The sequence below is a fragment of the Gadus morhua genome, chromosome 10 (genome assembly GCF_902167405.1).
Source record: "Gadus morhua chromosome 10, gadMor3.0, whole genome shotgun sequence".
In the NCBI taxonomy this organism is placed as follows: domain Eukaryota; kingdom Metazoa; phylum Chordata; class Actinopteri; order Gadiformes; family Gadidae; genus Gadus; species Gadus morhua.
In genome coordinates, this window is record NC_044057.1 from 6,059,084 (window position 1) to 6,082,519 (window position 23,436).

General features: G+C 44.1%; 3 protein-coding genes across 3 annotated transcripts; 1 reads left to right on the plus strand and 2 right to left on the minus strand.

The window, feature by feature from the left end:
* Positions 1-200: 200 nt before the first annotated feature.
* On the minus strand, positions 201-5,484 carry fnta (farnesyltransferase, CAAX box, subunit alpha). Its single transcript, XM_030368193.1, has 9 exons — positions 5,296-5,484; positions 4,655-4,740; positions 4,281-4,395; positions 3,625-3,729; positions 2,843-2,969; positions 2,058-2,206; positions 1,594-1,656; positions 1,278-1,443; positions 201-876 (listed from the first exon to the last, which is right to left on the minus strand). Exons 1-9 carry the CDS (start codon positions 5,421-5,423, stop codon positions 724-726), a joined length of 1,092 nt encoding a protein of 363 aa, XP_030224053.1. The 5' UTR covers positions 5,424-5,484; the 3' UTR covers positions 201-723.
* A 360-nt stretch (positions 5,485-5,844) lies between these two features.
* On the minus strand, positions 5,845-16,194 carry aup1 (AUP1 lipid droplet regulating VLDL assembly factor). The gene is made up of 12 exons (XM_030368192.1): positions 15,942-16,194; positions 15,023-15,160; positions 14,219-14,369; positions 13,336-13,523; positions 12,826-12,898; positions 10,198-10,271; positions 9,599-9,665; positions 9,058-9,160; positions 8,839-8,976; positions 7,028-7,170; positions 6,592-6,680; positions 5,845-6,194 (listed from the first exon to the last, which is right to left on the minus strand). Exons 1-12 carry the CDS (start codon positions 15,980-15,982, stop codon positions 6,149-6,151), a joined length of 1,251 nt encoding a protein of 416 aa, XP_030224052.1. The 5' UTR covers positions 15,983-16,194; the 3' UTR covers positions 5,845-6,148.
* Positions 16,195-16,706: 512 nt separating this feature from the next.
* On the plus strand, positions 16,707-23,042 carry ctsf (cathepsin F). Its single transcript, XM_030368636.1, has 14 exons — positions 16,707-17,141; positions 17,627-17,737; positions 18,441-18,522; positions 19,413-19,480; positions 19,699-19,777; positions 19,931-20,044; positions 20,174-20,322; positions 20,475-20,571; positions 20,682-20,762; positions 21,010-21,129; positions 21,246-21,310; positions 21,943-22,033; positions 22,225-22,283; positions 22,396-23,042. The coding sequence occupies exons 1-14, from the start codon at positions 16,902-16,904 to the stop codon at positions 22,468-22,470; spliced, it is 1,431 nt and encodes a 476-aa protein (XP_030224496.1). The 5' UTR covers positions 16,707-16,901; the 3' UTR covers positions 22,471-23,042.
* Positions 23,043-23,436: the final 394 nt, after the last annotated feature.

Here is a 23,436-nt window from a genome sequence, read left to right on the forward strand (position 1 = left end):
GAAGGAGTGAAAGGACTCGCGCGGAGGCAGAATAAACTACTTGCGTCGTGGGCAGCGAGGCAGCGATGCAGTCGCTGCCTACAACGAAAGTCGTTTATTTCTGCTTTCTGCTGCCGTCATGCAGCAACAGCGCAACCTACTGGCGCTAGTGCGTCATCACCGATCAACAGGTGTAAAGGAAAAAAAAAATCATCGAGACGATCAGGTTACATTTTTTTAATCATGTCTTTTTACAATGCAGGTGATATTTCTATCAAAGCACAAACACAAACACAAACACGGCTCGTCTAGTTGCAATTCACACACAAAGCGACGCATCACTGAGTAACAGACTCTTAGAAACCGTCAGAAGTCATCCTGACCGGTCAGACCAACATGCACCTAAACACTTAGCTTGTTCCACTTTTACCGCTCCTTTTTTATTACTGCTACACAGCCTAGTCGAAAGGCAGTTGTCCAATTAGATATCTTCCTCTTAAAAGGCAGACCAGTTGTCTGCTGATCCTTGACAATGTCGTAGCGAACTTGATGCGTTTGAGTCCGGTTTGAGTCTGGGTCGACGGTATCGGAGTGCACAGGGACACATCGCTGTAAACGTGAAGCTGTGGGCGCAGGGGTTATTCCCAGCCATGGTGTGGAGGATCACCAGGACTAGACTATGCTGTGGACCGGACTAAGGTGTGGACCGGACCGGACCGGACCGGACCGTGGACCCGCAGAGGGTTAACTCAGCTCCTGCTGGTCGGCAGCATCGCTGGAGGCGGCGTCCGACTGGGGGGCGGCGGTGGGGCCGTACTTGCTCTCCAGGGAGCGGCCCAGAAACAGCCAGTACTCCCTCCTGATGGTGTCCTTCACCTGGGCCAGCAGCGCGCACACCTGGCCACGGGGGGGAGACGCAGTGAGCGGGGGGGAGATAGGGGGAGAAGGGAGGGTTGTTTAGTGAAATGTGGGCAAAACGTTGCCTCGCTAAAGCATAAACCCACGGTGCTGCCAGATGGGTGCTGTTAAGTCCTTCAGGTTAATCAGGCCACTTAAAAACATTCAACGCAGAGGCTCGCTGGGAGTGGCCCTCGAGTCGCCCCGGTTCCACTCAGCCGAACGCGAGGTGCTTTTGTGTCCTCTGAAGTGGGTCGGCCGTGCCAAGGCGGTGGGCGGCCGGACGCTCGTGATTAATGAGTCGAGTCGTTGTGCGTTTAAGCTCCCTTGAGTCTATTTATAATGACAATGTTACACTGCACCCACACACACACACACACACACACACACGCTGGCTGTACCTCCTGGGCCTGGTTGAGGGTGGCCCTGGTGTTGTTGGTCTCCAGGGCGTCCTCGTAGCTGTCCACCAGGAAGGCCAGGAGGTACGGGGAGCACTGGGTCTCCTTCAACTCCAGGACGCGCTCCAGGAGACCGGGGTGGGACGACAGGCCCCGGTCCTGGAGGATCCTGGGGGGGGGGGGGGGAGACACTAGGTCAGAGGGGGGGGGGGGGGTCCAACTTTGAGTCCTGGCTCCACGGTTACCAGGACTTCAAACAGCCGCCACACCGCTGCAGAGTGGGAGCTGGTGGGAGTGGGGAGTTTCACGTCAGGCTTACCCCTTTAGATAGTTCCACACGCTCTCGTTGTGCGGAGCCTTCCGGATCTGACACAGGCAGTACCTGGGGACACAACGCAAGGGAGGGTCGTTCAGTGACTCGCCTTCATTCAGTGAATCACCAAGTGTATGATCACGTCATGCGGCAGAGTAACCAAGATCATGTCAAGGAAACCTAAAAGCGTCACGGGGTAATCGTTTACCCGTGATCCCATTAACACTTGTAAAGACTACCTCTCTGTGTTTATAGAAATTGGGTTAAGATTATGCACCTCCACTCTTTGGTCACAACAAAATCCATTCTTCTGGGATTTTGATTTACTGTGGTCATTGGTTAGCTGCTACCCCCTGAACTCCTCAACGAGCCATTGTTAGCATCAATTGAGGAGTACCAGTAGCCGAGTGGAGAGGGCCGACTGCCCTGGGTGTAACAACACAACGAGGGGCTCGGCGGTGTCTACTCACTGGACCTCCCTGTCCAGGATGGCGGGGTCCGAGTAGCCCGTAGTGTGGGAGATGACGAAGTGCCTCTGGTTCCAGGCCGAGTTGTTCCTCACGTCCTCCTCAAGGAGCCTCTCCACGAACTCCAGCTCGCTGTCCCACAGCTTGTACTCCTGGGGGACGGTCAGCAGCACAGGGTGAGCCCAGCGCTCCGTCCCGTTCACCGGGTAGGTGCGGCCATCCACTAAGGGGCCATCCACTAAAGGGCTGATTACGGTCCCGCGTTCATGCAGCGCAAGGGGGGTTACGGACCCGTTACGTCCTTGCGGACACCTCCTCGCGACGTGCCCCGACCAAAAATTGGAACCTTCCGTCGAGGCAACGCAGAAGCAAGGGCTGTGAATGGTCCACTCACGGAAACCTGACGCAGAACCCAAAGAAGTTCACTACTGTGTCGCAGCGTCGGCGTGGTCCTTGCGTTGTGTGACATGGGACCATAATCAGCCCTTAAGGGGCCATCGATTAAGGGGCCGGACATGTTAAGGAAAACAATCCAACGATAAAAGCGCGATCCACAGGTAATCTAACACAAAGCCAAATGTGAGGGACAGGCCCACCTGAATGGGTGAATAATGTTTTATTTCAACTGCCTTTTAGGAAAGGATTTTACCCAAAGTGAGATACAATGATTCCAGGGACAGTTAATCATGCTCTTGTTGGCTCAAATTGGTACTGGGTGGCGACACTTAATAAGAAAAGAGTGGTTGGCTTTAGCACCAGGCAGAAACAGGGACGGCGCGCAGGCGTACCTGGATGACCCACTGCCGGTGCTGCCAGGCGTGGTAGTTCTTTGCGTCTTGACTGAGAATGTCTGCGATGAACTCCAGCTCCTCCGAGGGGTCGCTGAGCCACTCCACCACCATGCGTCTGTGATGCCTGCAACCACAGGTTGGAAACGTCACATTGATGTTTGGGGTCACTGGTCTTATTTTATCAAGACCTTTGGAAATCGAGTGTATGACATGAAACTTTTGGGGCGGCACGTGGCTCAGGAGGTAGAGCGGGTTGGCTTGTAACTGGAAGGTTGCCGGTTCGATCCTCGGCTCCTCCTAGCTGTGTGTCGAGGTGTCCCCTGAGCAAGCCACCTCACCCTGACTGCTCCCGACGAGCTGGCTGTTGCCTTGCATGGCTGACACCGCCATCGTTGTGTGAATGTGTGCATGAACGGCTGAATGTTAGAAAAGCGCTGAATAAATGCAGTCCATTTACCTTTTACTTTATCTTTATGTAAAATACTTCTTATAAGCAAAAGTTTGCTGTTTTAGTTTACTTTTGTCAAGCCATGTCTTTATATTCATGGTCATCATATTCACGTTTATAGTCACATTTGTCCACTTTACCTCTTAGGCCATAAATACTTAATGCTAAAACCCGATAAAGAATCAGCGCGTGTCAAAGTAATTGATCAAAAATATTGTTCTCCCTCTCAGACCGACTGCACTTACACTCTCAAGCCTGCACTCATCAGAGGTTGGCAGCGGTGGATCGATAAACAAGAGTCATCCTGTCAGTGGGTTTGGGCATCGCTCACCACACTTGGTAGTTCTTGGGCTGTTCCTCGATGATGGCGGTGATGTACCTCATCTCCTGCCTCAGGTCCTTCTCCAGGGCCTGCAGCAGCACGCGCCTGTAGTGCCTGGTAGGGGGGGGAATCGCAGGGTACCTCACGATATGATACGGAATGACAGCGATTCTGCAATAATCAATTTATTTTTAAATAATCATATAACGATACATCACGATATATGTGTAACGAAGAACACATAATGAGTTTAAGTGCTGGATTTCATTCTTTATTCATGGTCCAAACTGAGTTTTTCAGTTACTGATCTTCGGTTAGTTAACTTCTGTTCAAGTGTAACCTCAAGGAGGAGGGGAATCTGTTTGGAGTGCCTTATTTAAGTACTGAAAAATCTATATTTGGGGTGATATTTGAAGTCTAACCCTTCATGAATAAAGCATAAAAATTAAAAAGGAATTCTTAAAAATGAAAAAAAATGCATATATATTTATATATTTTTTAAATATATAGATATTCGGTACCAGTGTATCGATTCTCCTATGGCACGAAGAAGGACGACGATATATCACTCGATTGATATTTTGATTTTGGCATGATGTGTAACCAAAAAAACATGATTTTGGTTACACAGAGACAACTTCGGCTGATATTGTCAGCATACTCACCACACAGTGTAGTTAGCTGCGTTTAGCTCAATGGCCTCAGCCGTCAGGGTGAACGCCCGCTCACTCTTCTCATCGTTCTTCAGAAGGGCACGGAAATAATCAAATACATCAGTAACTGCAGAAAGAAATGAAAGATAGTAAGGTTATTAACACGGTTATCCTGGTAGTTTTTGTGAGTGTTGGTGCTGATCTGCATGTTAAAAATAACCTTATTGTTATCTCAAATATAAATGCGAGATCAATTAATTTACACTTTGGAAAAGGTAGAACGTGCTCTAACATTTGAATTAGGCATACATGTCTTTTTGATAGGAATTTTCATCTCATTGGCCCAACTTGCTGTCCCAATAGTATGTTTCAGGTGAAGTATTTACACTTTTCAGAATAGGCGATCTTCACGACAGGGTTCGGTCCATCGTCCTGGGGAACGGGCTCCAGGTCCGACCACTCTTTCCTGTCCCTAAAACACAAACCCAACACCAAAGTAGTGGTGACAAACAAGGTTATTATTTCAATTGAAAAAATATATATGTTGGTGATATTGAGAAGTTTTGGTGTCAACTATAAACAACAGATAATCACTCCCTTTTATTTAATAGTAAAAAATGTCCTCCACACAATGCTACTCATGTATTCACAAATAGGGTAGGGCTGTAGGGTTAGGGTAGGGCTCAGTGTTGCTGAATGTATTCGATGTGAACATGTGTTTTTATTGCTGAGCTGTGAACACTTCATTTATTACGTTGCTGCTGAGATGTGACGAATTAATGATTATTTATATACTTTTTTGCTGAGATGTGAACACTATTTATTTGCTTTGTTGCGAAGATTTGGACACTATTTGTTTAGTTTATTGCTGAGATATGAACACTGTTCGTTTACTTTATTGCTGAGATGTGAACACTATTTATTTACTTAATTGCTGAGATGTAAGCAAACGTCAGGTCGTTCCTCACCGCTAGCATTAGCAGGCTAGCCATGCAAACATTTACACTCTAAATGAACCAAGCGTTACCTGTAAAATAAATATTCGAAGGGATCACGTCCGTAATCAAAATCGTGATTTCCTTCGAGCTCCACGTCAAAGTCCTTCTCTTCTTTCAGCTCTAAAGCTTCATTCGAGCTCGCCTCCAGACCAGACATGGCTATCCACTCAACTAGCCGCCTCTGTGTACGGTGAGCAGACTTAGGCGTCACTTCCGCAACGCCACTTCCGGTATTTCATTACAGTCCTCTTTATTCATTAGTATGTAGCACATTTAGACAATGTTTTCTTAAGCAGTAATGAAAAGCTGTCAATATTTGCAATTTCTTATGCTCTATAAAATACAAACCCGACAGTTTCCTACATAGGAGTGGAGGGCGGGGTGGCGGAGTCCTCTACCCAACTGACTCGTATGCATCATCCGCCCACCGCTAATTGTCCATTATGTAGCACAGTGGCGGATTGCATTATGTACCAGTTAGCCATCTCCATACTACTTAACTATTGAAACAATGAATTATCAAAGATCATGCTGTAAAGAATACAATGCAGCACTCTTATTTAAGCAACTTCTTAAAAGCAAGGTCAAGCTGAATTTTATTGTCATTGACAATTCTGAACATTATAAAAATAAATAGATGATTCACAGTCGGTGGATTGTAATACAAATTGTTATCAAAATTATGTCCAGAATGAAGAATTAAAGACATGCAAATCACCATTCAATTGACATATACATTTTCCTAATACCCATTCCACAGCAGTTATGACAAACAAAATGTGTTGACATGAGTTTGCCATTCCAAGAACACAGCTACGATGGCGGCTCGTTCCTTCAGATGGGCTTTCAGAATTGGCTTGACCAAAAAAAAAAAAGAATATTTCAATGCTCGTCTTCCTTGTCCAGTCCATATTTCTCGATGTATCGGCTAGAAGAGAAAAAAATACCAACTTCTTACAAATTAAACAAAACCTCAAAAGCATTTACATTTAGGGGATTTTGCTGACACTTTTATCCCAAGCGACTTACAACCAATCATTCACACATCCACGCAGGGCGACAGCCAGCTCGTCAGAAGCATTCAATGGTGAGGGGTCTCGCTCAGGGACACCTCGACACACTGGGGTTCGAACTTTATCCTTCCGGTTATCAGCCAACCCGCTCTACCTACTGAGCTACTGTCGCATACAGCCCATCTATATTTCAGCATGGTCTTTCTATAGGACCAGAGTCTACAACATAGTCCTAATACATCTCCAGTGAGCCTCATCAGTACCAATGGTCACGGTGGGCTTGCGGCCGTCGTACTCCTGGGACCAACGTACCTTCTTGCGTAGTTGTACAGCGCGTCTTTACGCTCCTGCAGTGACATGTGTCGGTCGGTTGGCGATTTCCCAAAGGATTTGGCAACGGGCTGCAAAGGACCAAAGGTCGGGTCAGTCACATGACAACGTACAGCTGAATAGTCATTACGTCATTGTAGCACGATACACTGGTAACATCAAGTTAATGTGGAGGACTTGGTTAATATGCATCCATAGCTGGGAGGAATGACTTGGATGTTCGCCTACATAAAAGTGCCCATGGTTATATCTGTTCCAAAAGTTGATGGTAGAGTAAGGCCCAATCCCATTTCAACCCCTTACCCCTCCCCCTTGTTTTGAAGGGGTAAGGGGTAGAAATGGGATTGGGCCTAAAGTTGGTCAGTCACACTAATTCTAAATATTTCCCTGAACCAAAAAGTGAAAGTGGGGGTTGGACCTTGGCAGTGGGCTCGTATGAAAAGGGGGAGGAGTTCACGGATGAGCCGAACGAGGAGGCTCCGGCAACGCTGGCTTCCAACGCAGAGTCCTCAGAGAGTTCCAAGAGGTTGGTGATCGTCGTGTCCACACAGTTGGTTTTCACTGCAAGAGAAGGCCAGCATTCAGTCGCGGTTGCTAGAGCTTAAACACCAATATCAATTTATTAGCATTGTCCAGCTTCATATTGTTGTGGGTAGGGCTGCAACAACGAATCGATAGAATCGATAAAAAACGATTACTAAAAGCGTTGGCAACGAATTTGGTCATCGAGTCGTTGTGTCGCGCATTTAATACGTCACTCGTAGGCGCTGCACTGTTTACAGGTTGGTTCATGCGAGCTTTATGTGAGCGACCACAGCTTGTATTTTGGTAATATCTTAACACTGGAGTGTAGGCCTATATAAAAGTGTTGCACCTTCACTGTCTTTGGGTTAAAAAAACTCCTTCAACTCAGTATCCGTCTAGTCCAACCGAAAACTCTGTCAGCTGCTGTTGCTGCATACGGTGTGCAGACGGGCTCGGAGTCGGCACCGCGTGCATCAACAGTCATTCAAAGCAGCGGTAGTAATCATACAACCGGACGGTGTAGAAAGTCCCGTCAGTTAAATAGTAATGCAGTTTTAAAATCCATTTTAAAATCGGCAGGACATAGAGCTAGTTAACTTTAAAAAAAAAAAAATCGCAAAAAGTGTCAAATGTGATGTGTTCAGGTCGGCTCAGTAATATGATTGTGTTCAAATCCAACAGAATTTTATTTATTTTTTGAGATTTTGGTGAAAACTTGTTTTCCCAGCAAAATAAAATAGATAGTAAAGATGGAATTATGATCTGTTTAACGTCCTATCTTGAACTATGATCATCTTATGAGCAATTAAAGCAATAATACAAGTTCTATTTCAAGGACTCTCGAAAATGGTATCAATAGGTTTGACCGGTTAACCATGGATATCGCTTATATTTTAACGGCGTAAATAGTTTTATCGCGCGATTAACGCAAATTTATTAATTAAAAAAATATATATATATTTTTTAATTTTTTCTCTGGCTCAAAACAAAGAAGTAGTAACCTGACTGCTATGTTCAAGGCAGTATGTTTGTATGTTCATCGTTTAATTGCACTATAGGCATTTTTTTTGTATTGTCCTGTTTTGATCAGTATATGCCAATGTTATCAATAAAAAAACATTTGCACAAGGCAAGCACTTCTAGCATCTACCATTGTTAGCACTTTGAGATCATTGAATTAATATAAAGTGCGTTATAAATAAAATGTATTATTATTATTACTTCTCCATGTTGATAAGAGCATTAAAATGAGAACAATTAATGGGACAAAGAAATCAAGGGATATTTAGCATAGAAAAAAGATTTGCGATTAATCTCGATTACTCGCGATTAATCGTGAGTTAACTATGACATTAATGCGATTAAATATTTTAATCTCTTGAGAGCACTAATATATATATATATATATATATTTAAATACATGTATATGATACATTGTATGTTTTTGTGTCATTTTTGTATTTTTTATTATTACTTTTAATAGTTCCGGGACGTTGGAGCAATAACGTGGTGATTTTACACTTCAGTCTGCACTGTGAATTTGAAGTAATGTTCAGTTTTTGAATAAAGACGCGGCAATTACAAATGTTTCTTTTTTTTATCCGATTCATCGATTAATCAAACAAATAATCGACCGATTAATCGATATATTAAAATAATCGTTTGTTGCAGCCCTAGTTGTGGGCTGCATGGGGCGGTACATACCCAGGTCTCTAGCAATGACGTTGAGCGGGACATGGGGCAGGACGTCCTTCACCTGCTGGGCCATCCTGATGATCCTCGGCTCCTCCGTGCCCAGGTTCTGGGCCATGAAGCCCCTGGCGATGGAGCCGGGTCCCACACCTGGATGCACACAACCAGAGGGCATCAGCACCCCGTCGTCTCACAGTAGAGCCGTCTCTGTGGGCTGGGGGGCCACATTACCTGTGGAGGTCTGTGGCGGTCTGTGCCGGTTCCTCTTGATGTGTTCAGCCTTGTCAGACTTTGTCACTTGTGTGGCGGCCACACCGAGCTCCCTGGCCAGAAGCTTAAAGGAAAGCACAAACCCCCTGTGTATTAAGTAACGCTTCGTGCGTACCATTTCAATGAACTTGACTCTGAAAAGGGAATAATGCAATGCCAGTTTTCTCATCATATTCCGGTTACGTATCAGGTATGATGATAAAATCTTTAGAGAAAAAGTGAAGTTCTATTGATCGCAGCTTTTAGCTTGGGTACGACACAGCAGTCTTAAGCCTTTGTGGAACTTCAATTGAGTTAGCCTCACCATAGCAACAATGTCTATACTCGTCAGGGGACACAAACGTATGCACTATCCACATTTAACTTTCCTAAAAATAAATAAGAAATGAGCAGCTTGTTTTCAATAATGGGCCCTGGAAATACTTGCAATCCCATTAACGGACAGCCAATTCGCCCCAACATATATACAGCCTTTTGCCCAGATCCCAACCCAATATTTTACCTCCTGGATTCTGCTGGCAAACTCTTGCACAGATTCCCCTTCTTGTCTTGACACAGGTGGCAGCCAACTAGAAGGGACCAGGACAGAGAACACATTTAAGCTGTAATCATGGGATGGGATGGAGAATAAAAAAGTATATATTTATTAGTGAAGGGAAGTGATTTGAAACCTAATTCCTTACTTAAGAAGTGTGGAGTGTAGTTATTGAAGACACCACAAGAACTAATGGCTACAAAAATAAACGTACTTGTTTTACGTCAGTTTGAAAGTAAGCCATAGGTGTATGCTAGAACTGTTCAATAGGCCCAACCAAGTTTTCTGGTTCAGCAAGTGTTGCCATTTTATTCATGACCTTAATCAAACTGCCGCCACTGACATCATTTACCTGAGAGTGCTACACCTTCAGATTACACAAGCCAACCAAATGTATACAAAGGAAAGGCTTGGGATTGTTATGGCATGACATCAGCAGTATAAATAGGCTGTTTCAGTGCTTTGTTATATCCAGACTGTGTATGCCCTTAAGGTATAGGGATGCGGGACGTGATGTGGAGATAGAAGCCGTTGCCGGTAGAAATAATGGAGGAAATATTTAGTACCTTACATGATACACTGTACATGGGACAAAAAATGTCCACAAGAGTTCCATGAGCCAACTGGAATCTGGTGTGCTCTGTAGAAGTGAGGAAAACATTTAAAGCCAACGAAGTTGGGAATGATTATGCTGAATAATAATAAAAACAGTTATTCTCCAAGGGTTTTGAAAAGGAGGCATCAAATGAAAAACTAATAACATTTTCATTTTTGAGAGTTGGACACAATTCAACCCCATATTTTGACCAGCAGGTTTTTTATAAGAATTTGACTGGAAAACCTTAATGTGGGCTGGATTCTGGACCTTTAAACTAGCAGGACGTAAAGAGGGAGGGTGAATGGAACTCTGTCTTGACCACGTTTTCTCCTCTACTGGCTCCCCACAAGGCTGTGTGCTTTGGCCCCCCATTATTTATCCCTCTACACAAACATGTGTCTGAGAAGCTGTGACTAGTTAGTCGACTCAAGGACACCGAGACAAGCAACAGCCCGGGCACACACCACTTTATCAAGTGGTGTGAGCAGTCCTCTCTTCAATTAAACATATCCAAGACAAAAGACATCACTGGTTGTAGAAGACATGCTCACACACATGAAGTCACATCCACTAAATGGTACAATCGTACTGATACCGTTGGACCAATAATCCACTCAAAACTTAACTTTGAGGCACATTGTTAAGCAATGTGCAAAAAGGTTGATTTTGTTTGAGGAAACGGTCCTATTTCCGAATTGATAACACCATGATGGCCTAATTCTACAGTGCTTTTTTTGAGTCGATCTTATCTTTTGTTTTGTGGTTTGGATACTCATCTTTAAAAGGAAGTCGATTATCTGTGTTGAATCGTTAAATGTTCGAGTAGGCCGATCGGTGAGTCACAGTAACCCGGCGTCTCTGAACACCAGGCGGTCACAGTGGATCACCGGCTTCACTTTACATGACACCATCCACCCACTGCACGGTGATATTCAGCCTCTTCCTTCAGGGTGAAAGTTTATGGTCCAGACGCTGGACTACAATTATAACCAAGATGCATTCCCAGCAGAGACAGAAGGATTATAAAGGGTCCCCATCACCCCGGCAACAGACTTTTTGTGACCCTCAGGTAGGGCTGCACGATATGAGCAAAAAATGATATCCCGATATTTTTTGGCTGAATGGCGATATACGATATATATCTCGATATTTTCTATAGAGTGGGTTAGATGTTTTTTTTCTAAGTCAAAAGCCACATGTGAGATGTTGCAAGCACTTTTATTAACATTATACTTTTATTAACAATGTATTGTTGGTCAGTATGACTGCAACATGTGATTTTGTATCGTTATTTTCAACAGAATTGAATGAACATGTTAAAAAAAAGGGACGTTTTTCACCTTCACAAAATAATCACCTATGCAAAACCTTATAAAGCTGTAGGTTACACACATTAGCTACCAATAAGAGCATTGGCTTCGTCGCATTGTCCTGTGTACTACGGTGAGGGTTTCAGTGCGCCGTAACTTTAATCCCCCGCCCCCTCCCTTCTCCGTTCCATTTGGGAACATGTTTGGTTTCATTTCGCTTGTTTCGTATATTTTAATTAATTAATTAAGAGCGTCACCAGAGGGCGCCCCCAACACATATGCCGAGCGCCGGCCCTGGTTTCGGGGCAGAAGAAACTGTCGCGGCCGGTGATGCAGCAGCACAGCCACGGAGTATTACGCATTCCTTATACTGCACTTTGTACCGCTGCTGTAAATGGTGGAACAGATTTGTCGTGCTTCCACTTTTAGTCGCAACGGTTTTGCTACACTCTCTACAGATGACCTGCAGCTGCTGCTCATCTGTTTTTTTTTTAAACCCGAACTATTTCCACATTATGGAGCCGTTGTTTCTCCTCTTTGAAACAATTTCGTCTACCGCCGCCGTCTCGTTTTCTTTACGGGTATCATCCATGCTTGTTGTGTTGTGAGGGGGCGGCGTGGGCGGGAATGAGGCGTCTTTGCACACGCACGTTCGGAAAGACAGATTGGGAGGGGGAGGGGTCGCGCTCACAGTCTCCAAGGCAAGCGCTGTAGACGCTTGAGGGGGAAACTGACCATTTTAACGCATATCGATATAAACGATATTGTCAAATCTTGTATCCCCGTGGAAATTATATCGATATATCGTACATAGCCGATATATCCTGCAGCCCTACCCTCAGGTCGGGCAGACGCCTGCACTGTCACAAAACACGCATAGAGAGACTGAGGAAAGTTTTTTCCCTCAGGCAATCAGAGCCCTGAACTCAGTCACTGAGTGATAACGGATAAAATGCCCACCAGAGCAGAACACTGGATAATCCCCCAGAACAAAGCGGTATAGCAGATAGTGTCAAAGCAAGATATAGAAGCTTGTCCATTTCCAGTTTTTGTGATGTGTGGAACCTCAGAACTTCTATTTGTTACCTACTGTGTGTTTCAATTTAAAAAATGTGTGTCAAGATACACACCTCGGATACTGCAGGCTAAAAGTAAAGCTACCTGAACTACAACATAGTAAAGTGTCCTGTAGCGATAATAAAGCATCTGCTAAAAGCGGTGACTTGACACATTATACACGGTCTTAAACAACGGGATCAGAGAGTCACGCTGTTAAATAACTTTACCAGAGCAAGCAGCGGCCTGGTCACCCGCAGGGCTACGGGCTGAATGGGATCAGTCAGTGAGAAAGGCCAGGAGCTGCAGGAGAGAGGAACGTTTCTTGTGAAAAGGCAATGGAATGAAACCATTAGAAAGAGATGATTGTGTCAAAAACAAACATGGCACCGATCACAAGAAGATGTTGAATTTGTTGAAATACCCCACAATGTAGTAAGGCTGTTTGATGCGATAATTATTCATTGTTTGATTTCCTTGGAAACGTCCAATAGCTGTCGTCAATACTGATAATTGGATCAGAGATTAAATGTCCACATCGCATGAAATATGCAGTTCTCATATCACAATACCCCATCTCATAATCCTTCTCATATTCAGCGTGTAGGAGATTTGATAACGCAAGATAGCAATTACCCTGCTGCAGATTGGTCTGATTGGAGCGTGTGAGGCACGCAACCCAAATCCTACTTAAGCAGCCACTAAAGAAACTCTCGTAGCGAGCGCTGGGCGGGCCCCACCTGAACTTGAGGAGGCCGGCGCGCCCGTTGGTGGTGTCCTCCTCGGGGAACAGGAGCAGGGCCGGGGTGCCGTCGGTGGAGCAGTACCTCTGGAGAGTGTCGGCCAGGGCCGTCTGCCCTGGGGCTGAGTGCATCTCCATGAAGCCCCTGGCCCAACACACGAAGCCTGTGGAGCCGCCCGTCTGGGGCTGGAGGACAGAGAAGGGAGGACATTCAAACCGAGAGGGTATCATTTGTAAGGAAAACAAATGTACATTCCCCAGTCATATATCACTTGTTTAAATGACTATTAAAATCAACAGCCCATTGAGAATCCACTTGTAGAACATCGAGTAAGCCCATTGATACGGTATACGTAAATAGTGTTTTTACAAATAAACCACAACCCTCACGTCTCCAACATAGACCTCTGAAAAATAATCCCGCCGCCAAGGCTCCCGGTTCCCTCGGGCAAATGTCTATCGGAAATAACATGGGGTTTTTGAAAGATCGTACACATCAAACTCGTTTAGAACTACACACTTTTTCCATCTAGTTTCGACTGGGTTTTTTGAATTGTCGGTGCCACTAAAAGTAGCATTAATAATTGTTTACTACTTTAACGGCACCGACAATCCAAAAACCCAATCGAAACTAGATGGAAAAAGTGTGTAGTTCAAAACGTGATGCAGCTTTTACTTCTTCACCACCTACAGTTTGTTATCTACGATCTTTCAAAAATCCCATGTTATTTCCAATAGACATTTCACCGAGGGAACCAGACTTATTCTTCAGAGATCTATAACCCTCTGAAGTCTCGTGGAGCGGTAAGTAGGGAGCTGGGACACTATTGGAACACGGCCCCAGTGGTACTTTGTTAATAAATAGTGTATCAGACACTCACGGTGCTACAGGGGGTGAGCAGGTTGAGGAGGTTGTGGTCGAACTCGGTCACGTGGTTACATATGTACAGCTTGGTGTTCTTGTCTCTGGAGAGGGGATCCTTCTGTCTGACATGCATTCCCAGCACCGAACACATGATCCTCACCAGAAACCTGTCCCGGACGGCAACAAGTGAGCAAAGCAATACGAGTCCCGTTTGAATCATAGCTCCAAGGAGTGGGACTTGATATACTCCTGTCCATTCCACCTTTAAGTGATTATGCTTCTTGGTACATACGTGCAATTACCATTCCTGCTGTAGTCAATAATAATTCATACATTGATAAATAAACATTATTAATTTCGTTTTTTCTTACTTGCATTGGCATTTAAATGGGAGTATTACGATAAGCATACATGTGTTATATATTCAAAAATGTAAAGCAACAGCTCTCACAGCGAACGTCAAGCTCTATTTTTCTTCACTCTCCTGATGTAATGTTCGAGTGAGTCTTCATGGATACCACATGTGTCTAGATACAGATGTTGTTCATTCCTAATCTTAAAGGATGAAGAAATGAAAGCCATATGGAATAGTGCCCGTCAAATAGGTACTTAATTTATTCAACGTTGGCTTCCATCTTGAATCGACATTGACATCCATTGCATGTCTATTGTACAAACTCCACATCTACCGTCTAGATTGAACACACCTACTGAGATATAACATACCGGCACAGGTGACTTCAATTGATGATAATGCAAGACTAAATTAAAAGCATGTACACCTACGGCATTTGAATTCAGACGATGTTTTAATAGGTACCTTCTTATAAAACTTTCGGGAAGAGCACAGCTAACCAGGAACACATGGATCCCGATGAAGATCCGCAGTAACATCAAACAAACACCAACAGGAGCGTAGAGGAGGACCAGAAGGAGGAGGAGTCCATCTTTTGGAAACCTGCATCAAAAACACCATGGCATCATTGGACATCCAATCGATTAATATCTAATCATTCATCTCTTGTTTGTAGCGAGTTCAACTATTTTAGCTCATCCATGTAAGCAATAATTTTTAATATATTATTTACTTGATCTTGTATTGTTGCTGCTATGTTGCTGTTGAGGAACCAAGCCAAGGAATTGTACTTGTGTGAACTTGTACAATAAGATGTAATAAAAATAATTCCGAGGTCCACGTAAAGGTCCACGTTACATTCCTGACTGTTATACGACTCAACGACATCAGATTCACTTTGACCAACTTTCTTTATGAGGGGGTACTCGTGAATACGTCCTCATCCAGAGCATTCTCTGGACTGAACCCCAGAATGTGTCCAACCCTAACCCTCATCTAGGACTTTGTCAGGACTGAACCCCAGAATGTGTCTAACCCTAACCCTCATCTAGGACTTTGTCAGGACTGAACTCAAGAATGTGTCTAACCCCAACACTCATCTAGGGCTTTGTCTGGACTGAACCCCAGAATGTGTTGTGACACCGGCGAGCTGATCCATGAAGAGTGTGTTGACGTCAGCACTGACGGCTAACCGATAGCTCGTTAGCATAGCTTTGATAGCTACTTCAGTGTAGCCTCAGCCCTGTTTGAACAGATACGTAGTGAATTCTAAAAAAAAATAACAGCGGTACAACCGATCTGTGAGGATAAAAAAGGGCAACAGGCCACGACAGTACTTTTTTGGTGGGGCAGCCAGGTTAGATTCAGACGTTAGCTTACTCACCGACGAAAGTCAAACATGTCCTGGATCCCCCGGGACTCCATGGCTGCTCAGTGGGCCCGCCGGGCGACTACCAGCTCAGGAAAAACACGCTGCTACCGAGAAATACAATCTGCTTGGTCATTATTATTAAACCAACGGGTGGCTGAGGTCTAACTAGCTGGTCGAATCGGTTTCGTTTGTTTACGGGATGTTGCGCTCCGTCGTCCCGAGGATATCCGTTTGGGCTGCAGCGACCTTTCAGAGTAAAAGCCCCCCCCCCCCTCGATGATCGGAACAGGAGGACTTTGTTGCCCTCTCGTGGCGGTGTTTAGCATCAGGAACAACAGGTCTGGTCTGAATTGTCCATTTCGATTATGGACGGGGTATTCATCACCATGGACCGGTGTTCATACTCATAGATTTAGCTTGTTGATCAAATCACACGTTTTTAAAAATACCCTGATGAAAAGCAGTGCTCTGGTGCCATGATATGGTTTAGAAAATTCAGCAGGGGGCGCTGCTGTTCTACTGATGAAACTGCAACATCCCAGACGCACAGCAAAACAACAAGTCAACAGTCTTGAACGAATATCAATGGAGAATGTGAATGAATCTAGAGATTTATTGATACACTTTTGTAATAATGGAAATCTGTGTGATAATATCAATGAAATTTGTAATAATATTGTGGTATATTGTCTCTATATTACACATTCTAATAATAAAGATGTTTGCGTTGTTTGGAAACACGTGACTATCTGCAGCATTGTGTGGAGGTCCTCCCTCACATCGAGCTGACTCCTCCCACCAGCACCTTTAGATCATCGGCTGTTCGGCATGCTTTTAGTAAACAACCAAGCAATCTGTGAATTCGGATCAATTTCTATCAACTGGTATATATCTATCAACAAAAAACATCGCTGGTTTTAAGTCAGCGTCATTCGGATACCGGTCCGTTTTCTTCCCAGACAGAGGGACAACATGGATGCCAAATACTGCCTAATCCCGTGCCTGGTCCTGGGTGTTGTGGCTGGCCTGGTGCAGACCCTTGGCGAGGACCTGGACAGGCCTCTGTTCGGGCCGCCCGGGTCCCCGGTGAAGCTGTTGGACTCGGACCCAGGACTGAAGAAGGCCGTGCTGTTCGCCGAGGAGCGCTACAACCTCGGCACCAATGCAATGCACCTCCGCAGAGTCAGCAGAATAATATCTGCGTCCAAACAGGTAACGTAAATATTGTGTGATGTATTGCAACTACCATCGTGGGTGATGCATCGCATTTATGTCTTTATCGTTATAAAATGTGTGCATCCATTCTGTATTTAACGTTTTACCATAGCCTGACATTGTGTTGTTCTTTGAGCAAGTGTGTCATGAACGCTAGTAACCTACGACATCCTCTGTGTTATTGTAGTAAAGCTCGTAAACAATGTTTTTTTATCCGGGGAAACATCTTTGAGAAAGATAAACCATGTTACGATGAATAATATTTGGGCCACATACGTTTTTTTCGAAACACACATTTTAAATTAGGTAACTACCTATGTGTTACATAACAGAAATGTCCTCATACTTTGTTCGTGTGTGTGTGTGTATGTGTGTGTGTGTGTGTGTGTGTGTGTGTGTGTGTGTGTGTGTGTGTGTGTGTGTGTGTGTGTGTGTGTGTGTGTGTGTGTGTGTGTGTGTTTGTGTGTGGCTGTGTACTGCAGCTGGTCAAGGGTATTCGCTACACCATCACCGCAGAGCTGAGCAACACGCAGTGTAAGAAATCTTCCATGCTCCGGACCTGCGACTTCTACCCCGAGTCCCACAAACTGAAGGTACTGTACGTGTGTGTTTATGAGTGTGTTATGTAGGCGTCTTGTTGAGGTTCCTCGGCCAAGGCACCTCTCTATTGCCTTGTGAATCGGGATTGACCCAAAAAGAAACAAGCAGACATCCAGACTAATACAAACACACACACACACACACACACACACACACACACACACACACACACACACACACACACACACACACAAACACACACACACACACACACACACACACACACAATACACTTCTTCTTATTTTTCCTTTCTTCTATGTCATTTTTGTTTCTCTCATGTGACAATACGAAACAAGGTCACAAGTTGTTGGCTGGAGAAGGGGGAAGTTAGTTTGTGCTCTGAGGAAAACAGATGAGAGTGTTATTCTTAGTCTTGAGGTTCCTCCTTGAGGTAGCTTATCTCCCACTTCTTGGCGCACTGGTGTTATTTGGCATGATTATTTGTTATTGTGTTATTATCGTTGATACTGATTATACATTTCACCCTTTTAAAGTAAAAGTTTTTTTGTGATACATCACAAAACTCCTAAATGACCATGTTCTTGTGTGTGTGTGTGTATGCGTGTTTGTGTGTGTGTGTGTGTGTGTGTGTGTGTGTGTGTGTGTGTGTGTGTGTGTGTGTGTGTGTGTGTGTGTGTGTGTGTGCGCATGCGTGTGTATATGTTCTCGTGCGTGTGTGTGTGTGTGTGTAACAGACGGAGGTGTGTCTGTTCGAGGTGTGGGACATCCCGTGGCAGGGCAGCTCCACGCTGCTCCGACAGAAGTGCCACCCTGCAGGTCAGTGGATAAGCCTCTCCTCTGGCTCAGCGACCACGGTGCTTCTAGACCTTTCTAAGAGCACAAGTCCCACAGCCAACACACAGAACTGCAGCAGCCGCATTGTTTTCCTGCTCACAGCTATTGTCTGGCCGCTGAATCTCCATAAACGCTTGCGTTCAGCACTAGTATAGCGTACACTTCAAAAAGTGGCCCAAATGGCACATTCAGAGAAGACCCAGAGCCATTGTGTTGCTTTGGTCTGCAGAATCCATTCCTGATCTGTGTTGAAAGAGAGTCAGAGGAAGTAAACAAGCCCCTTATGAGAATATGCAGTAAATACTATGAGCAGGAGAACATACAATGATGCCAGGAATAATTGTCTGTTGATAATTCAGGTAATGTTTTAATAACCAGTGTGTTGCTTTCATAATGACAAGAACCTACAAATGTAGGCCATGTTGACAATCTTAGTGAATTGTTGCTGAAGTTAACAGAGAACAATAGAGCATTGTGAATAACCGAGTTATTTATAATGTAATGAGTTGTAATGTTCTCTAGTGATCTGTCGCTAGGAGTCTACCAGTTTAGTAGCTTAAACTGAGCTGTAAATTCGAATTCAATTTTTGGATTCCGTTTCCCTGAAAGGGTAACAACAACCTCACTCAAAGTAATGCAATCAAACATGGGAAGTTGTGAAACATTCAGAACTCATAGGCAATCTACTCAGAAAAGGCGAGAAACAAATCCTACAGTGTCCTTTTCAATGTAATTCTAAATTAATCAGCTGTCTCTAAATAGTAGTTAGTTCAGAAAACAAGCATGGAGCCCCAAATGTAGGATTGTATAGCTGCAAAGCATTTGGAACTTGCTTTGCAGTGTGATAACACAGTGGCTGTTTCCCCAAACAGCGGAGTCCAGCCCTAAAGAGACCAACAGTGTGGATGAGCTGGTTCCTCCTACCAGCCAGGCTCTGCAGGTGAGACAGCCAGCCCGATGTTTGACACTCTGTTACACAACTGTACTGGGCCATCTTGCTGTCTCTTACGCCTTTTGTTTATCTGTATGAATGTTTGTGTATCGGCCTTATTGACACCTTAGGTCAAGATATGAACTGCAGTACGCCATATCTAAAAAGTTGAAGGTGTGGATAAGAATTGTGTTGTGTTGTGTTGTGTCTCTTTATTTGCCACATAGGAGCAGGAGAGCGTGAAGCTTTTGGGCATGTTCAAAGAGTTCATGGTGAAATACAACAAGGGGTACAGAACCCAGGAGGGTGAGCGACACACACGAACACACTGAGACTAAAACAGAAGGTTCCAGAGGTTCTAACAGAGTGGGCTCCTAATCACATTAAAGACACGTTCAGTTCCCTTTATAATGGTTCTACTGATTCAGCCTTGTCTTGACATACCGTTGGCCCCCTCAGAGGCAGACCAACGGCTGCAGATCTTCCACCAGAACCTGAAGACTGCTGAGAAGCTCCAGTCTCTGGATCAGGGCTCCGCTGAATACGGCGTGACCAAATTCAGCGACCTCACCGGTGAGTGTGTGTGTGCGGAGCTCACGTTGAGATATCTGTATTTGCCCAGGGAACCACTTCTTGCTGTAATATGCATGATAGCGGTTTTGTTTTTCTTATCTCCACACTCCCTCTTCTCTCCCTCACCAGAGGAGGAGTTTAGCTCCATTTACCTCAACCCTCTGCTCAGCCAGCGGAATCTCCATCGACCAATGAAACCAGCGGCTCCGGCCCGGGGCCCCGCCCCCGATAGCTGGGACTGGAGGGATCATGGAGCTGTCACCTCTGTAAAAAATCAGGTAAAACATTTAAGATAAAAAGTACATTTACAATCTTATATACATAGCATGGTATGGCTCATGATTTGGCTGGGGCTTGACCACCCAATTGATTCATTTCTTTCCTCTATCCCTTTCGGTGTGTGTGTGTGTGTGGGTGTGTGTGTGTGCAGGGCATGTGTGGCTCTTGCTGGGCCTTCTCGGTCACAGGAAACATCGAAGGCCAGTGGTTCCTGAAAAATGGAACATTGGTGTCACTCTCTGAACAAGGTAACGTAAAAGCAAACACACTTGCACCCATTTTCCCTGAAACAAGCCATTGGACCGCATCAACATGTCACTATGACAGATTGCATCATGATTTGATTTGTCCCTTACAGAGCTGGTCGACTGTGATAAGCTGGACAACGCGTGCAGAGGCGGACTGCCCTCAAACGCTTATGCATCCATCGAAACACTGGGTAGGATGAAGTGCCTCGTTTTTAAACCTTTTCCTACCTGTTCTAGACAAGCAGTGACACACCCCATCCCTCTGGTATTTTTGTAGTGTTTTTTGTAAGGCTAACCATGCAATATGTCAATATTGATTAATGCAGATAAATTATGTACAAAATTGTTAAATCATTAATACATAGTAGTGGCGTATTCCTTACTACTTGTCCAGAGACCAATGAACGTGACGATAGCCGGTTTATTTCTGTGGTCAAGGTGGCCTGGAGACAGAGGCCGACTACTCCTACACGGGACACAAGGCCAGCTGTGACTTCACCAGCAAGAAGGTGGTTGCCTACATCAACAGCTCCCTGGAACTGTCCAAAGACGAGAAGGGTAGGGGCTCAGGAAGACCACCATGAGATGCTATTACCAGAGATGGCAGGAATAATGGAGCCTTTATTTTGACTGCTTTCTTTTTGTTGTTTTTTATTTGTTTTCATTCCCACCAGAAATTGCCGCTTGGCTTGCTGAGAACGGACCCGTCTCTGTAGCACTGAATGCGTTCGCCATGCAGGTAGGCTAAAGATCGCGGCGAGCCTGTGGGACAATTCCCTCTCAGAGAGGAAGATTTAAAGGGGTAGTGGATACGATTTTGAGAGAGAGAGAGAGAGAGAGAGAGAGAGAGAGAGAGAGAGAGAGAGAGAGAGAGAGAGAGAGAGAGAGAGAGAGAGAGAGAGAGAGAGAGAGAGAGAGAGAGAGAGAGAGAGAGAGAGAGAGAGAGAGAGAGAGGAAAATACGTGGAGGAGATTTTAAAAACCAAACAACCAACGAGGTGTCCCCTCCCTCTCTGCTTCCTCTCATTCTATGTTTCTTCACCACCGAGGAATGTTGCATTTCAGGCTCTTATGATGGACAGGCCTGATCGGCTGGTCAGAAATGACTCAGGGGCGTTCTCGATTCTAGACTGACTCACACGGAGGCAGGCGCACTCAACACAAGTGTCTTAACAGAGACTCTCCCAGCATAGCATATAGCATATTCATCACTGAGAAATTTGCATGAAGTCATGCTCAAGTCAAAGCCAGATTGGTTATAATTACCAACAACAAATTTCCAGTCGGTACCTGTAGCTTAGCTTTAGGCTATCCTTACTTGTTTATAAAACGAACCAATAAGCTTATTGAGACCATGTCCAACTCCCCACAGTTCTACAAGAAGGGCGTGTCTCACCCACTGAGGATCTTCTGCAACCCGTGGATGATCGACCACGCTGTGCTGCTGGTGGGATACGGAGAACGTAAGCTAGGGAACCTTCAATTAAACCTCCATTATACTATACACAAACTTTATATTGGCTTGTTTTGTTGCACTACACTGATTGTTCTTTACTGTAATTGGCAAGTACATCACTAACCCAACTATATTAAATTAAGTACACTTTGGTGGTAATGTGTTATTTCTGTGTTGAGAATATTTTCCTGTTTTCAGGGAAAGGAATTCCTTTCTGGGCAATCAAAAACAGCTGGGGAGAGGACTATGGGGAGCAGGTATAACACGTTACACAATACCTTCTTTTTTGATTTTTATAAATGTATAGTTTTTTGGTAATTTATGTTTTTAATGTTTGCCTCTCTATTTCCTTTTTTTTTTGTCTTCTAGGGTTACTATAACCTGTACAGAGGGTCTAAACTCTGTGGCATTAACCAGATGGGTTCATCGGCTGTGGTCAACTAAAAAAAACTGATACACACGCATGCCCCCCCCCCCCCCCCCCCCCCCCATCCTCTAACTCTGCTGTTACACTACTCACATACACTCAACCATGTGATAGAGAATGCATGAAGATAAAAACTACGAGGCTTTCCAATCCAACCTGGCTAGCAGTATTGCACCTCGATGACTTGCACAATGGAATATGAACAAAGCTATTCTCTGGTAGACGCATCTTTTCTTTATTGGCTTCCAAGTTGTACTCATAGTTTTAGTGTGATTAAAAAATGTTTTAGTTGCTATTTTAATTCACCAAGCTAAGAATCTAACTGTGTTTGACTACTGTTTAACTCATTCCTCATTGCAGCCGCTGTGAAATAACGGACTTCTCTGTAGGTTCCCTCCATGGTTCAGTTACATAGTGTTCTGTATAACTCAAGACGTTGATCCTGGCTTGATCCTGGTGCCCTTTACCCCAGTGTTTTGACAAGTATTATCATTTAAATATAACAGGGATTGCAAACTTTTATTTTTATTTTATTGTGAAAGTTATAATGAATGTGAATTATGTAGATTGAATAAAAATTTAAACTTTTCGTTATCGTTTTATTTGTTCTACAGCTTACATTAAATCAGAAATGTATCAAGAGGTTGGAGTCAGAATGATCTTAATTGTTAAAAAAATTACAAAAGGAGGGTGTAATATATAGATATACATGATGTGTATATATATATATATATATATGTATTTATATATTATATGATTACAATGCGTATATATATTTATATTTATATATATATATATACATATATATGTGTGTGTGTGTATATATATATATATATACGCATTGTAATCATATTATATATATGTACGCATTGTAATATATATATATATATATATATATATATATATTAGAGCTGTCAGTTAAACGCGTTATTAACGGCGTTAACGCAAACCAAATGTAACGGCGTTAAGATTTTTATCGCGCG